Source organism: Idiotropiscis lumnitzeri, chromosome 17 (genome assembly GCF_059441095.1).
Source record: "Idiotropiscis lumnitzeri isolate Australia: NSW breed Sydney's pygmy pipehorse chromosome 17, RoL_Ilum_1.0, whole genome shotgun sequence".
In the NCBI taxonomy this organism is placed as follows: domain Eukaryota; kingdom Metazoa; phylum Chordata; class Actinopteri; order Syngnathiformes; family Syngnathidae; genus Idiotropiscis; species Idiotropiscis lumnitzeri.
Window position 1 is genome coordinate 12035480 of NC_142407.1, and position 16657 is coordinate 12052136.

At 43.6% G+C, this 16657-nt stretch overlaps 1 protein-coding gene across 4 annotated transcripts; it reads right to left on the reverse strand.

The window, feature by feature from the left end:
* Positions 1–994: 994 nt before the first annotated feature.
* On the reverse strand, positions 995–16653 carry kdm6bb (lysine (K)-specific demethylase 6B, b). 4 transcript variants are annotated; one of them, XR_015839630.1, is made up of 21 exons: positions 16519–16653; positions 14699–14822; positions 12235–12271; positions 11957–12080; positions 11270–11332; positions 10767–10986; positions 10405–10650; positions 9361–9510; positions 9016–9297; positions 6697–8819; positions 6488–6614; positions 6288–6393; positions 5875–6080; positions 5380–5582; positions 5148–5296; positions 4899–5013; positions 4626–4813; positions 4342–4483; positions 4078–4204; positions 3402–3993; positions 995–1720 (listed from the first exon to the last, which is right to left on the reverse strand). XR_015839630.1 is itself a non-coding variant. In XM_088280118.1 (21 exons), exons 4-21 carry the CDS (start codon positions 12073–12075, stop codon positions 3543–3545), a joined length of 4761 nt encoding a protein of 1586 aa, XP_088136244.1. In that variant the 5' UTR covers positions 12076–12080; positions 12235–12271; positions 14699–14822; positions 16519–16653; the 3' UTR covers positions 995–3542. The 4 variants fall into 4 exon arrangements, 3 of the variants coding, with proteins under 3 accessions (XP_088136244.1, XP_088136242.1, XP_088136243.1); XM_088280118.1 differs by having other exon boundaries at positions 995–3566; positions 3823–3993; XM_088280116.1 differs by having other exon boundaries at positions 995–3993.
* Between the last annotated feature and the right edge of the window lie 4 nt (positions 16654–16657).

Genomic DNA, 16657 nt, shown 5'->3' on the forward strand with positions numbered 1-16657 from the left:
CGTAAATGTTAAATATAGAGACAACGTAAGTTAACAATAGATGACAGGGTACTGAGCGTGCATGTGAGGTGACGGTATATGATCTCATACTAGTGAGAAAAAGCATACATTTATATTATCTGTGTGTGTCCGGTGACAAGTGATGCCAGAAACACGCTATAAAGTTGCAAATGCCGCTTTTTCAAATTGCAACTATTCTGATGCTTGACTTCTTTTCAATGAAGTAATCTGAATATAGTTACTTGGCAAGACGACAAGCTCAGAGAAAATTTACCGTCAATTACCACTAATCCACAATATGTTGATGGTGCCGTTAACTGACTCTTGGGGGCAGCAGTGAGCAAAATTCAACAACACTTGAATAGGAATGACATTTTTAAATGAGTTGTCCTAGCTTATAATTAGCAAATAATAGATCACAGCCAGAGACGTAGACACTAAACAAACAACGGGATTTTATAGAACACATAGGAAAGCTTCAAGTGAAGAATTTTGGCATTTCACAATTTGCATTCCTGTCTGGAAGACTGACATCACGCATTGGAGGGAGGATGTGCATTTGGAAGCACTTTTTTGAGTTCGTGTCAGCTAAAAAAAATATGAATGTCTGTTGCACATTCTGTGCTGTTGACAAAGTGTTTTCTAGCTTTAATAATACTACCATTATGTCAAGTAGAAACCCCCCCAAAAAATATTCATACTCACGTTCCTATTAGCAATTTTGTCTTCAATTAACTTCACTTGTGTTTTTGAAATGTGGGGAAAAAAATTCCAGACAAGATGAGATGTGATTTTCACACCAGAATCTGCGAAGGAGATGTACATTATCTTTACATAAATGTAATTTTCAGCTCGTCTGGATTTGGTATGGTTGGTAATTAATTAGACACAAGCCTTTTTGTCTTTTATGAGTTCAGCTCATCAAGCTCCAAAAACAAAAATGTGTTTTTCTCCAGTGTATCCCACTATAAGAATAGAAAACTCAGACATTGAATACATTGTTGAATAATTTATCAAAACATTTTTTTATTGTCTTGAACAACAATACAATATGTCACAGAAATATCACAGAGGGATTTTAAGACAGGTCTGGCTCAGGTTTTCTTCTACATATCCTATTTGAAACTATAAGTGCAGCAGAAATCAAACATCATGAGAGAGAGAGAGGAAAATAAAAAACATGACATCGCTCAAATAAGAACCCAAAATGAGGACGAGACATACAAACACACACAGCGATCAAAACCTTGGCCATTAAAAGTCACGTCCCTAGAAGTCTCTGCAAAATGTGTCAAGGGTTACAACTACAGCTACTAATGCTCATAAAGTCACCAATATAGCCACACGAGATTATGAAGTTCACACGATTGTAAAAGGTAAAAAAAACAAAAAAAACACATTTGAGTTAAATACAGTACAAAGATTTGATTTTAGTCAAAAGTAAACTGTGTAGAAATGTCTCTAAGCACCAGCAGGTCGGCTTGAGTTGCATCACCGCTTATTCATCGTCGCGTTGTGAACAGGAAAGGGGGCACAGAGGCAAAGAGGGGTCTTCAGCACCGAAGGGGGATTACACCGGCCCCTCAACGCACTTCCCCTTCCCACATCTTGAAAATACCTTGTAGCCCCACGAGTGAGTACCATTTTGATATGCAATAAATATGTAAGCATGTACAGTATAAATAATGTCACAATGTACAATTTTCGCTGCAACCCAGCCCTAAAAAAAAAAAAAAACAGTCAACAAAAAGAGGTATAAAAGTAGGAAGAACTTCCCAGTGCAGTAATTAAAACGAGAGTGAATTAGGATAGTTCAATTTTTTTTTTCTTCTCCCAAACAGCAACAAAAACAAGAGACTGAGGATGACAAAATGAGACCATTTTACAAAGAGAACTATTTTAGTCAAGTAAATTAGAAAACAGATATATTATGTACACAATATGGTGTGCATAGACGAATAATAGCAGGGGATAAACTTTTTTTTTTTTTTTAAATTTCGATGTTATACAACAGGCCTTTCCCAATTTATAATCCCGATAAAGGAATACAACTTTAGAACACTTTAGAAGTGTAATTACATTATAATACAGTATGAGGTCCTCGCAATTAAAACTGATAAACAGCGGCGAAAAATTGAGGACCTTCTGTGAAATTTAAAGGGAATTTACAGTTTTATCAGATGGAATTTGATCACTTTTATATTACTAGAAAAGTTTTAAAATAGCAAGTATGAAACTTAAGTATTGATTGACGATTGTGATCTGCAGAGAGTAGAAAAGTTGCTTTCTGTGAAACACAATCACGCTTAAAGAACTCATCATGAGACAATGACGTTCCTCCTTGTTACAGATCCAGTGGCGTTTGCTGGTAGAATTGGTGGATGTGTAAGCAAGAGAAGCATAAATCAAAGTTGTGTACTCTCATGGGTGGCCTTCTTGTCTCAAGAGTGTAACGGTCACTCCAAAAGAACCCCAAAAAATAAAAAAAAAATAAAAATTGTCGATTCCTGCTTTACTTCATCTATGCACGCCACCTTTTTAATCCCATAAAGTCATTCACAATGTACAATTATTTACGTTCATGTCATCTAAAAAGAAGAACCAAGCAACACAAAGAGGTATAAAAATCGGGATTCTGTTCCCATAGCAAAACAAATTAAAATAGAAAAATCCACACATTTGCTTTTCGGCGCATCGTAGACTTTATCGACTGTTTGAATCCCCAACTAAGAACGAAGCCTTATTAGTTCTCTAACAAACCCGTATCTTAGAGAAATCATTTCTTTTTTCCTTTTTTTGTGTATTTTTTTTCCTTCAGTTTAACAAAAGCAGAGTTTTACACTCCAATTCCGACTTCTCATAATACAGTTCACAAGGCCAATGTGGTGTACTTCCAGGCTGGTAGTTTTTTTTTTGAACTGATCTGACAATAATCAATACGAGTGGAGTAAATAGCACCTCGGAGAATTCACAGGCAGGAGTAACATGTTAAAGTTTACCTGAAGATCAACACAAACTGGGATCAATATCGATAGGATGCAAATGTGACAATCAGCTACCTCCGCATTGTGAAACGGTTTCCCCTGCTGGTACAATAGAATCACAGCAAATTCATGGACATATAGAATAACTAGATAGGTGTAAAAAAAAACGGAATTTGCATAAAAGTACCTGAATTGATACATACAATTGGCTACTCGACGCGTTTGAATCACAGCAGAGTCCGTTGAATGGATAAAACCTGATTTTCAGTGTTAAGCAGTGCTCACTCTTTTTTTTTTCTTTTTTTTCCTTCCATGACAATTACCATTCTAGTCATTCTATTTCAATGCACGAGTCCAATCAGCAGCTGGTTTGGGGAAGACAGTGAGCTGTACTTGGATTGGATGAGTTCGCTTTACCTTATTGTGGGATGTAAACAAGCGAGTAAACGTTGATTGGCTGATCCGTAACGTGCTCGCAAGGAATAGATTGCCTTCAAAGGCAACATTTGTGCTGCCCTTAGTTTTTGGTTATGGCTGAAAGACGCCATGGCGACGTCCTCATTTTGATAAGGGAGATGGAGCCTGAAAGGGAAGAGAGAAACAAGCTCAGGTTCAGAAGCACAACCGGGCATGTCAAATCAACGAGAGACGACAGACAGAACTCCAGCATACTTACGGATGCCTTTTTGCTATGTTGATTAATGTGCCCTCCCTCCCCAAAAAACAAAACCAAAAAAAAAAAACGGTGGGAAGCATGTTGAGCCTAGTGGTTAGCACATCAGCTTCACAGGACAGAAAACGGATGACTGGATGTCACAGGAACGGAGATGAAACTGACCAGTGTGAAGCTGTCATAAGTTTTCATCAACTCTTCCGTTCGATACTGTTCCAGCACCACCACTCCGGTCAACGACGGGCTCTTAGCGCGGGCGCAGTCCTCACAGTGCACCACGTAGGTCTTCTTAGTGCTGTGCTCGCTGGTCACGAACATCATGTTGAACACCTCCACCTGAGCAAATACCAAAACGCCGATGACACGCGCAACTACACAGCAGACATCGTGAGGGGGAAACGACGAGTGTGAGGAACTGACGTCGCAGTCGTTGCAGTAGTAAGCCGGCTCATCCTTCAAACGACTCTGATAAGAGATCTTCTTTCCCGACGCCACCAATTGTTCCCTCAATATCTGGATCTGCTTGATGGACTGCAGTAGGCAGTGTCTGGCAGAGAAGGAACACAGAGTGGACACAATTACATCAAAATTGCAATATCTATCGAAAAAAAAATAAAATAAAATAATCGCAATCATTTTTCACCCCCAAAATCATTCAGCCCTAATTGGCACCAACAAACTTACTTGATCATCCTGAAGGTGTCATGGTCTGTGATTTTGATGGTGCGAGCCACATTCCAGGAAACGTGGATCATGGGAACTATTGACTTAACCTTCTTCAGCTCATTCCATTCATATCGTTCCAGGGCCAGTTGATATTGGTAAGCTGTGGGACAAAATAAAACAAAACAACAAACAGCACGTCAAGCTAAGAGAAAGGAAACCGGAAATTGATCAATCGAGACAACGCGATGCCTAGCGAGCATCTGCCGTCTCGTTTTCTCTTTGGGTTGATTCACGTTACTCACAGTTTAGAGGTCCCACATTCCAGGCGATGTTGTTGCACCAGCCCACTGCTTGGACCCAGTGCACAGTCCCCGCATTGATCCACACCAAGTCACCTGGCCTCTGAATGAAACGGTACACGGGGATGTTGGAGCTGTAGAGATCTTCCAGGACTGGCCACCAGGACCCTGTGAGGTAGTCGACTCCATGCCTGAGGAAGACATAAGAAATAAACGTGAGGTAACGATATGTTGGAACGGGTTTTCTACTGTTCAAACCAAAGCCGCCTCACTCACTTCTCACAGAATGTGTTGATGGCCTCCCAGTAGTGCTCATGGACAGCAAACCACTCGCAGTCACCCGGTCCGATATTTATGTTGACTGAGCAGAAGTTGTTGTTCTCCTGGTGACCTGAGGACAATATTAAAAAGAAAACGCAATAGCTCACTCAACACGAATGTGAGCCACAATGACTTCACTGCGAGAGCTCAAAACAAAATCGGTGACCAAACGGGGATGCTAATGCTAATCAAAGCCGCACTGACCTGGAGTCCGGCTGCCCGGAACTTTCATGTAGAGCTGGACCGTGTTCATGCCCAAGATTGTGTGTCCGACATGACTGAGCATGTTGTTGACCGATTCCACTCGCATGAACGCTGGCAACTTGAGCAGCTCCTGCAGCTGAGGTTTCCACCTTCGACAAACACGGCCGATCGCGCGTAACCACTCCTGATCATGTTTGAGAGTTATCCGAATGGCCACAATTTGCAAACTCACCGTTTCGGGTCCGAGAGATCGATGTTGGTCCCAAATTTGATTATCTTTCCGAGCGACTTTCCATCGGCGTTGGGTGTGTTGGCAGTGGAGTTTTTGCTGGGGGGGAGTGCAGAAGCGGCTTTAATGTCAGTCGAGGCCGGGCCGCCTTTACTGCCGGAGTCTGCTTGCTCTTCTTCCTCTTCGTTCTCACTCTCCTTCTCCTCCTACAAAACGTCTGCATGAGCTTAGCTGGCAGGTTGGTCAACGGCAACAAGTCGGTCCGTCATTATATTCCACTTGACTTCACAACCATTTTCATACTTAAGGCAATTTAAAAGTGCTCTGTGAGCTATAACGTTTCTCCGATAGTCTGCTACCAGTTTCATTTTGCTCTCGGCAGCCGGACTGAACTTTTTGACAGTCAGTCTAGTCCTCACAGACAAGTAAGCAAGAATACTTCCGGTGCTCTCGATGCTCAGTTTGCATTCAATTTGTACAAGGAGGAAAAACGCCTACCTGCAGGCTCTCCTGGAAGCTGGAGGCCTGGTACTGAGCATATTTGGCAATGGTGGTATGCGAGCGGCTGCTCTCACAGGGCCACGTCTGCGCGGAGCCACGGGAATCCCAGTTTTCATCGGCGGGCTGCTGGACCTGAGTCCTCACCTCCACCGCATGCTCTGCATTGGCCTCCACCAGAGATTTGGTGGAAAACAAGCCAAGGTCTTGAAAAAAAAAACAGAACAACATTTGTATTTGGCGTTTCGTGATCAAATTGAGGCCAGTGCAAATCTGTTGCTACCTTGCGATCAGTTAAGGGCCGAGTTAAAAGAAGAGTATAAGCGACTACGAATGTCAAAATGAATGCCGTGTAATAATTGACACAAGGGGTCCCGAACGTGTTGCAGAATTTGTGTCGTGTATAAACTCACTGAGGCGGAGCGAGCCAGCAAGGCCTCGGATGACAGTTACGGCATTTTTGGGATCGGTGCAGAACTGAAGCAGGACCGGTGAGAAGGCGTCCCTCCGGCTCTCCAACTGCAAACAACAAGAGATTAGATCTCCAACCGCGCAAACCGCCCAACTGATGCGCCGTATTCGCCGGTTTTAACGGAATTGTTTTTGGACTCACATAGATGCTTGGCGTGGGAGGGTTGCGCTTTTCTCGAGGTATCGGAATCTGGGTGGAAAGATCGGGTTTCACAGAAAGGGAAGGGAGCAGGTATGACTCCTTGAATTTCGCCTTAACCTTTGCCCTCCTGTGAAAAAAAGGAGAACGCAAAGCGTGTGTTTAACTTTTCTTTGCGATGGAACAAAACAATACTTGTCTTAAAATCTTACTTGCAAGCTGCCACGGCTTCAGCGGCTGAGTTTTGGATACCGATCTGACCAAGTGGGATTTTTTGCTCTTCCGCTTCTGCTGCGTTGAACGTGCGCGTCCCGTCAAGTTTCATCTTCACCAAGACGACCTTCGCCTCTTTGGTAAAGCCCATCGACAACATTTTGCGCTTGAGCGGGTCAACAGAAGCTGGTGTACGGAGAGGCTTACCGGCGCACGACTTGGAAGCGCTGATACTTGCCAACAAGCTTGCCGTTTTAGTCTGAGAGGTTCCCGCTTTTGATGATGCATCAGTTCCAAGCACACCGACATCATGAATCTTTGTGATGATGTTTGCCTTCGCTTTTTCATGTTTGGCTCTCTTTTGCGGCACGTCTTTGCCGCGCCTTTGTTTACATTTGCCGCTTTTCTCTTCCTTCATCTTAACTTTGACCCGCACCGGGTGATCTCTCGTGGCACTCTTGAGCCTTTTGTCTTTGCTGGCGACAAGGAGGCAGTTCAAAGAGGCGGTGTGGGTGCTGGTCACTCTCAGCTCGGCGCTGAGTGAGTGGTCCGTATGGATGTCGTCATCATGATCCTCACGTCTCGCTTTAATATCACCATCTCGTTCCTCTATTTCGCCCGCTGGGGTGTCAGTGATGGGCTCGCCCGGAACGTTCTGACTGCGCTTTTCTAAACGCGAGTCGGACTGATTGCTCGTTTCCGAGGATGATGCCGCATTTGACTTGAGGGCGGGATTTTGTTGTTGGCGGCGGTTAATATCTGGTCCCAAAGCAAGAGAGGAAGCGATCTTAACTCCGTCGGCAGTCAAAGCAGGAGAACCCCCAAATGGACCTCCTCGACATGCGCCCCTCTGGCCGCTGAGAAACGTGGCCAAGCTCTTGAAGACGTCATCCAGACCTGCTTTATGGTGAAGCTCATGATGTCGTGGGCTGGATTTTTCTGGAATTTCTTTCTCCTTCTCATCTTCAAGAAAACGACTCGTTGCGTTGGACGGCTCGTTGGATTCTGAACAATCTGCCGGCTTACTTTCCGCGGACTCCTTCAACGCATCCTCGATATTGTCGTCTTCTAAGTGTGCCGGCGAAAAACACTGAGCGGGGCCGGGCTGGAGGACGGGTCTGCTGATCGTTCCCTTTTCGATCTCGTCTTCGTCCTCTCCCACGTCCGATACTGGCGAGCCTTGCCAGCTGAGTACGGGGGGGGTGTTAGCAAGGTTGTCTCGCGCGTCTCCGTTTCCAATCACACCCACCGGCTGGAGATGGGGCGCATGGAGGAGCCCGCCTTGGCCTTTGCTTTGGCCCGACTGCTCAACGCTCACAGAACATGCGGCACTGAGAGGTTCTAAGGCTTCATACAAAAGGGAATTTATTTTCAGTTTCTCTTCAGGTTTTGCTTTTGGTCCCTCATCTGACGGAGATGAGGCTGTGGTCGCGCTGGAGTTGATTTGTGTGGGGAGTGAGTGCTCGTGCTTATTTCGGGGAATAGGAGACGTACTCCTGGGAGGGGGAGATCGACCCGTGGGTGGGCGCTCCTCTTCTGAAGAGTTAGAAATAAGAGAGAAGCTATAAGTTTCTCTCTCAGTGTTTTTAGGTTCCAGGGCGATTTTCCTTTCTTTCCTTGCTGCCTTATCCCTTTTCTTTTTCTTCTCTAATTGTTCGACTTTTTTCCTCCGCTTCTTTCTGTCGTCAGCCTTTTTGTTTGCGTTTGCGACATCGTCCCTTCGCTGTCTTTTCACCAGTTTATCGTTCGGCATGCATCCAACTGCTCTTCGGGCTTCTGACTCCTTACCCGGCTTGTTTATTCTTGAGCCGACACGCTGCGAGGTCTTCTTGTATTTGACATCTGAAAACCTGGATTTTGGAGCAGCCGCAGAGGTCCGAGATGGGATGGAGGTTGGGCAGAACCTTGCTGTGTGCGCGGGGCTTCCGTGGACTTTTGCTTTGCCGCTGAGGCCAGGGCTACATTGTTGACGGCTGTCGCCTGCTTTGTGTAACGGAGGGCTAACACGTGGACCGTGAGAAGAGTCTTTCGAATGAAGCGACGAATAGTTAGGAGACTTTTCTGCAGAAGGCCTGAAGGTGGCTGACTCTTTTGAAATGCCTCTTATGTCGTGCTGAAAGTCCTGTAGAGTGAATAAGCAGTTTAATACAGACGCATTACAATTTTTTTGCATCGAGTCATTTTTTGGTTTGTGCAGTTTGTGCAATCTCTCTTCTAATTGATACCATCTGTGTCTATATGGGTTCTAAGTAGTTATTCAACACCAAAACACGCAAAAGCTTCAAAAGGTCCAAACAAAGTACAATTGAAATTCGTACTGTGCTTTGCTTGCGGAGATGATTCCTTGAGTCGTCCTCTTTTTCCTCAAGGCGGTGCGTCAGAGGTTTGTGCTGTTCAGCTCTGAGGTGGCGAGTGTGCCGCTGTTGTTGGTAATGAGGATTTTGGTGGCTGTAAGGCACACGGGTGTGTTCTGCTGGTGAAGACATTTTTCGATGATGGTTTCCAAGATGTGAAGCCCTGCTGCTGCTGCAACCCTGGCTTTGGACTGTTAGGTCACTGTTGCAAAAGTTATGTCCTCCAGCGCGTGATTTTGAGGTCTCCTGTCGAAAGAATATTTAGAATCAGAAAGGATGGACCATTTGTACGTAAGTGAGCGAGTATACCTGTTGCTGTGTTGTTGAGGTCCAGTGGTCGGAGGGGTGGCTCGGACCTGCCCGGTCATGAGGAGGCTTCCAGTCATCTTGGTTACAACGGTGGTGGCGAGGCGGCGATGGTGGATGGGCAACTAAATGCCTTGATCCAGGATGAGACGACTGAACAGAGGAACAGACGACCGCGTCGTCAACAGGAGAATGGTAAGTCAGACAGTTCGATCCCCAAAACAGCAAACTATTATTGTCTTGTGATTTCTATGTAGAAGGAACGTAAATGATTTTCACAAAGAGAATACCACATTTATGAGAGTTCAAGAGGGCTAAATGATGCAGGTCTTAAAGGGGAAGTAAGAAAAACATATTCTTCATAATATGTTGTAAGTGCACCCACTAGACTAAAAACAGCCTTCTAATCAATATTGCTTTTGTGAAGTGTGACTTAAGTGTGTGAGACTTTATCCACCTCAGGAGGCGGCCATTTTGCCACTTGTTTGATTTTGCTGCTTAACTCGTGTTCCGACCAGTTGAGGCGCATTTAACATATTATTGTAAAAAAAAAAAATGTTGGGGTTCCCCTTCAAGGTGTCATTAAGAAAGGTACAATATTTTTTTTCTTCACTTTTTCCCTAATTTATCTACCATGTGAGTGGTACTATCGCACACATTTTCAACTTCTACATAAGGCCTACTCCTTGCTTCAACAGAATTGACTCTCAAGCAACAATTCTGACTTGAACTGGGGTAAAGACCACCAAGCTAGTGATTGGTCATAGGGCTACACGATATTGGAAAAACGTGCGCTTTGCGGCATGGATGTCGATTATCGTGATAAATTGGGATCGGATATTTAACAAGTAATTAATTAAATGCATTTAAATTGTAATTTCCAAAGATAATGTTCAACTACCAGGTGGTGATGTGCACTTTGGTTTGCATCTGGTCAAATTCAGATCAAAGCATACAATTAAGTAAGAAAATGATTGCATGACTGTGCGATATGCACATTATCATATGACGACTATTTTATCACCCTAATCGCTGAATAACATCTACCTGATCAGGACCCGAGTCCCGGGTCCTCTTGGCTGGACACTCATCCCTAGTTGACGTCGGGTGCTGCAGGTGTGGACTACGCTGGTGCATTTGGTCTTGGCGCTGGTGAGAGGCTGGCCGTTTCCAAAGCCCGGGTCTGTCATTTATCATTCGAGCAGGCAAAGTCCTGCGAAAGTCCGAGGGAGCCCATCGTTCCGGCGGGGGCTGGAGCTCTCCGTTGTTACGGTGCAGACGAGGACTCCCGCGCTAGAGCCGAGAGGAGAAACATCACAGCGTTTCATCAAAATGTTAAGTGAATCAACAACAATTAGTCCTTTGAAAAGATACTTTCTTCGCAGTCCCCCCCCTTCTCAAGGCCTCACCAAAGAGTTGCTGACATTGCTGTCCCAGTTTGTGTAGCGGTGTCCCGGTCTTGTTAGATAACCGTTGTCGGTGCCAGCTCGGTTGTGGAATGAGCGCACAGAGTTGTGCTGCCAGTTCTGGCCCTCGAACGGCAGTTCTTTACCATCCCAAACATGTAGCGACTGCCTGTGCCCCTTCGAGGAACCTTTGTCTTGGGCATAGTGAACTGTCCGTTGCCCCCTTGGCAAACAAACAAACAAACAAATTATGGAGGACGAATTTAAGGTCATTATTGCAAACCAAAAGGCCTTTTACTAACAAATGATTCTAGAATTGCTTCCAACTTCCGAGCTCATTCATTTGACCACAAAAATCAAGTTGAATATTTTTTTTATGCTTTGTAATAACTTTGCAAGTTTAAATTAGCCGTTACACGCCGACTCTGGGCAAAAATGACGACTTCTTCTTTTCGGCAATTTAACCTTTGATTATGGAGTGACTGAGGTGACTTTTTATTGTTCACCTGTTATATTCACGACTTGACGGTGGGATGGGATGATCGGATGGAATGCGTCCTCCATTGCATCTGCTGTAGCAAAAAGATACATACAACTGTCACGTATTCAGGTAATAATGAGTTAGAACAGATGACAGAGAAATAATAATGATGTAATACCGTACAAAGCCACACGTCCCATTCAGCTAATGGTTTATATCAGGAATAAATACGGTTAGGCAGACATCAGCTGCCTCTCTTATTTTTTTATGCTTCATTCGACTATCAATTGCAAAAGCAACCCTGCAGTCTCATCATTCATGCAATCATTTAAGTTTCACAATGTCGAGTGAAGGTTAGCAGCTCAAGTTGTTCGTCCTCTGTATTTAATGACTGAACGTAAAATGAAGCGGTTCGTATTATTTGCCTTCTGTAGTATTATTTAAGACATTTTCATATTTCGGAGTAAAAAAAAAAGACAAAACCATAACAGGGTTGCTAAAAATGAATACAGTCACTCATGTTTGAACACTCTGGGCCTCCGCAAATGAACACTGCCTTGCATTTAAGATTCAAGTAGAAGTCAACCACAACATTTTTTTGGACAAGAATTTGTCCTATGCAGGCCCAGTCGTCGAAACATGGCTTTCAGATGACCATTACATTTGTGAAATATCAGTGAAGCAGTAAAAATGCACTCGTGCTTGTGCTGACCTTTGTGTTTGGCTCCAAGGCCGACTGTTTACCGGGGCCCATTGTCCTCTGTTTGGTCCTCCATCTGGATAGGAGTGCCATGTTTTACGGCCAGAGTACAGCTCTGCCGGGTGATACATGCAGCCTGTAACAGACACGTTGTTTTTTGATATAAAGTCATCAGGGACTACAAGGAAACACATTTCATGATAGTACTTGCTTTTATAAACGTCTCAATTTGTGAATAACCCGCTTATGCTAATAAGTACATCAATAAAAATACAATTCTGCGTGATTACCAGTCTGTCTGTGTTCAAGAGGCCCTCCACTTCACACCTGAACAGACAAAACACATGATTCAGTGATTTATGGAGATTTTCTTTTTTTTTTTTACTCCAAAAGACCAAAAAAATCTAATTAGAATTATTATAATGATCTCAAAGATACAAGTTCCATCTTCCAAAGTCTGGCCATCCAACCACCTCTCATGCAGCCTTTAGCTTACAGAATCCATTGTTATAATTCAAATGTGAACTTAATTAACTTTAATTGACAAGTAAGGCATCTTTATTTATACAGCGCATTTTATACACAAGTTATAGACATAAAAAAAAGCAAGATTTAAAAGCATTTATACTTGTGCTTGACTTCATTATCGTTGGCAGCTTATTCCATATGTGTGCAGCACAACAGGTAAATGTTGCTTCACCATGTTTGCTTTGAACTCCAGGCTACACTAATAGACTCGAGTCCGCAAACCTCAGAGCCCTGCGGGGTTTATATTCAATTAGCATTTCTTGAACGTATTCAGGACCGAAACCATTCAGTGATTTAGAGAGCAGAAGCAGAACTATTCTACATGTGAAAGGGAGCCACTGTAAAGCCTTTAGGATGCAAACTAATTTATTCCCTCAGCCGTGGAGGTTTGAATGAGCATGTTTGTTTGTGTATCGCCACCTGTCTGTATTTTTTGATACATCGACTTGACGGCTTAAAAAAAATGGTTAATGTTCCTAACTATGGTTAAAGAAGACCGATCCAGATCCAGACTGTATTTGGCAGCAATTTTAAATTTAGCATTGATGGGGCATTATTCTCTACCAGCATCTCTGAATTTTTGCTCAATGCATTGATTGCTGCTGACAACAGAAATTTACACATCTAAATAAAAAAACTGTATCGAGTTGCGGTTGCTTGCGTATACGCTTTTATTGCCAGCTGTGCGACATGTAAGCAATTGCTTCACTGGTTAAAGGTTTTTTTCCATCCACATTTGCGTGTCGTATGTTTCGAGAGTGTTGTGCAGCCATTGCATTGAAAGCCTCACCGTGTATGTTGAATGAGGTAAGTGAGGAAGATCTTCAAGAGTCAATTTTGACCCAGTTGCTACAGCAACTGAAAGCCAGACATATTTTACTGGTTTGGCTTTGGGCCATGTAAAGACCATTTCATTTAGATTTATTCTTGGTGAAAAAAAAAGAAGGGCACAACAGGCATTCAGAATTCGGCAATATATTACCATGCTCATGTAATTATGACCCTGCGACATTCAGTGTGCACTTTATATACGATTGCGGTATGAAATAAAACAAAGCTCCAACATGCTGAGTAAACATGACTGCTTCGTGCTCAGAGTCACTGTAATCCTCTCGCAGTTAAAGAACATAAGCCTCCTGTAAATGAACTGTTCATCATGTTGACCTTGCTTTTTTTTTTTTTTTTGGCATCTAGTGGAATTTCGTAAGAGAAATAATTGTATGCAAGCTTAACACTCAGCATGTTTTTGTTACATTGAATGACATTCATACAATACAGGTATTTCTTAGCGAAACCTTCAAAGCGATCAATTTAGAACGTGAAAAGACATCTGGCCTTATTTCATGGCAACCCTTATTTCATGGCAACCCCGAAAGGGTTGTGATGTTTTGATTCACAGATAAAGAAAAACGCCTCATACAGCACTTCAAACGCGAAAGGATTGAAGGAATATCACCCAGACTACGATTACCGCCCCTTCTGTTTTGGAGCCTCACTATTGCACAGTGGAATGCACACAATCGTGACAGGAATAAAAGGGGGAGTTGACCGTCAGCTCCAGTTTGACTCAACACAACAGCGTTGTGTGTGCGGCCAATATTAAACCCATCTGGGCAGGGTTAGCTCCATACATCTGGAATTTAGCTCGGAGGCCCAAATGATGTCACGTGCAACGAGGGGTTATGTGTAGACTACCCCTCAGTAGGAAAAACACATTCAAAGCAGTAGTGTCAGCATGGAAGAGTGCGTTGTGCTGTAGAAACATTTTTTTTAAAAATCGACGGGCATCGCTCCCAAGCTACACCAACTATTTCGGACAACTCTGCCAACAAAGCTGCCTTCCTCTCTGGCATTAAAGGGGAAGTCAAGTAAAAAAAATAAAATCTGGAAATTAATTTATATAATTAACATTGCATTTGTAGAATATTAATTAAGCATCATTTTATTCACCTCAGGGGGCTGCCATTTTGCCTTGCATTGCAACTTGCTGTCAACAGAAAATGACATTGCAGTACCAAAGGGCTTGCAAATGCCACATGAGCAAACCCAGAAACATGTGAGCCGCGACGGTCGTTACCTGAGCGTGACCGTGCTTTTTATTTGCCCACTGTGATACCCGCCAATTAGAGACCGTTGTATATACACTACTGTGATCAGAATCAAAATTGAGTTTTGTTTTTAACGATATGGATTTAAATGTAGGAAGTTCATATTGAGCACCTTTACCTTGCAATGAAAGATGAGTCAAAAAGAGGAGATGGGCTCTCAGTCAGTCAGTCCAAAATAGCAAATACAGCAGACCCGTACAGTCTCAACCGCCTTTAAATAGACATGCTGGCCCTTCCACTATCTGGCAAAGATACAGAGCAGACAGAGTGAGGAAATACCATTGTCAGTCGCTGGTTTATTGTGTCAGGAAAAAAAAAAAGAAAAGGAAAAAAAAAAAGCGAGGTGTTTCTTCTGCATCGCAAGCATCCTCAAAATATGTAGGGTTCAATTTGTGATGTTTTTTTCCAAACAATAAGATAAACACAGGCGAAGGATGGGGCGGTAGTCTTTGACAAATGAATAAACATCCTCTCGTCTGTTTCCTCCACGTGACTCTGCCTTTATTGCCTTTTCTATCATCATAACTTGATTTAGCGTGGATACTTTTCATGCCAGGATACCTGCAAACACCGCCCTTTCCAATTCCTCTTTATGGCTATCTTGATTCCTCACACTCCCCTTTCTCCAGCACTATGTGTCCTTGTATCCCTGGCAACCAGTGATAATTTAGCCTAGAGTTGATAGTAAGGCTAGGAGGGGAGGGGAGAAGATGCAATTTCAACAGAGAGGTGGGTAATGGCAGTGAGCTGATGGAGAACGCTACAGTTGCATGAAAGATTTTCTGCTGATCTATTTAATTGTCTTTGTTCATCCCTTCCTGATGAAACAATTCTGGCAAGCCTCTCACAATCTGACCATCGCTTGTTGCAGTGCAACACCGCATCCATGCATTTCTGACTGAGATGCATGTGTGCAAATGCAGGAAAGCAAACTGCTATCCAATACCATAAAAGGAAGGATGGGCTGCACCAGACTCGGCCCTCTCCAGTGACTTCCAGGGGTTGCTAACACGAGAAGCAGACACAGAGAGAACAGATGGAGACAACGCGAGAAGCTGCAACAGTCAGCACTGACATGGAGGAGACAGACAGCCTGCCCCAGATATCACACACACTGTGTGTGATTGCATTGCGTGCTCAAAAAAGAAAAGCATGGCAGCCAATTGGGAGAATATACAGTAGGAGCCGAATATCAATCCCACTTCTAAAAATAACCACCAGGCTTGCTTTCCTCCCTGTGCTGTATCCCCTTCTATAATGGCAGCCTCTCCCGGTGTATGCTCCATAAAGCACGACTCTCTGAGGGGTACTGGAATGTACCAAGGCAAGGTCAAGAGCGAGAAGGAGGGGTGTGTTTCGCCAACAGTTCAAAACTGTATTTATACCAGATTATGACACAGTTTAACGGGTTCATTGCAGGATGCACGTGCATGTGTTTGTGTGTGCACATCACAGAGTTGGCATGCAAGGAGGCATTAGGACAGGTATGCAAGTGGATTAGATTCAATAGATAGATTTCAAATGGGCCAGTAGTGCACTTTGCAATGTGTCTTTTTACCACTGCACTACTCCAGCTACACGCAATAAAGTCAACAGATGAAGTTGAACAGTTCAAAGCTGCAGTAGTTGAGCCCCAACCACCCACCGGCTTCAAAATCCAACCCAGTGTTCTTGAAAATCTTCTGCACGTGAGAATACATTGCATGTGTGTGTTGAATGTGCAGCACACTGCAGTGCCTACCAGGACAATGACAAGCACACATACAAAAAAAGAGAGACTAAAAGAAACTGGTCAAACATATAACGATAAATCGAAATGCACGAATGCAGATAAGCTTATATGCGGACGTCGATAGCTCTACTACAATGCACAGTGTAAACTAGAAGGCAGAGGCAAATCGAACACGATCAAGTTGCCGATGTGCAGTCGACTTTTACCTCTTATTTGTCTTCCGTCTTTTGGTCCACACACACACCCCTCTGCACCCCTTTTCCTCCCTTTCACTCCTCACCACCTAGTCTCACCCGTTCCTTTCCACCGTGCCTTTTCTCCCCCCCTTTCTACCAGTCCTTTTCC

Bases quoted from the DNA above. Each gene is read 5' to 3' on its own strand.
- kdm6bb (XM_088280117.1), bottom strand. From the start codon at position 12,075: ATGTATCACCCGGCAGAGCTGTACTCTGGCCGTAAAACATGGCACTCC. The intron at 10,651-10,766 runs GTGAGGCCTTGA...TCTCGGCTCTAG, and splicing joins GCAATGTCAGCAACTCTTTG to CGCGGGAGTCCTCGTCTGCA. The intron at 5,014-5,147 runs GTCAGTGCGGCT...TATTGTCCTCAG, and splicing joins TCCGGGCAGCCGGACTCCAG to GTCACCAGGAGAACAACAAC.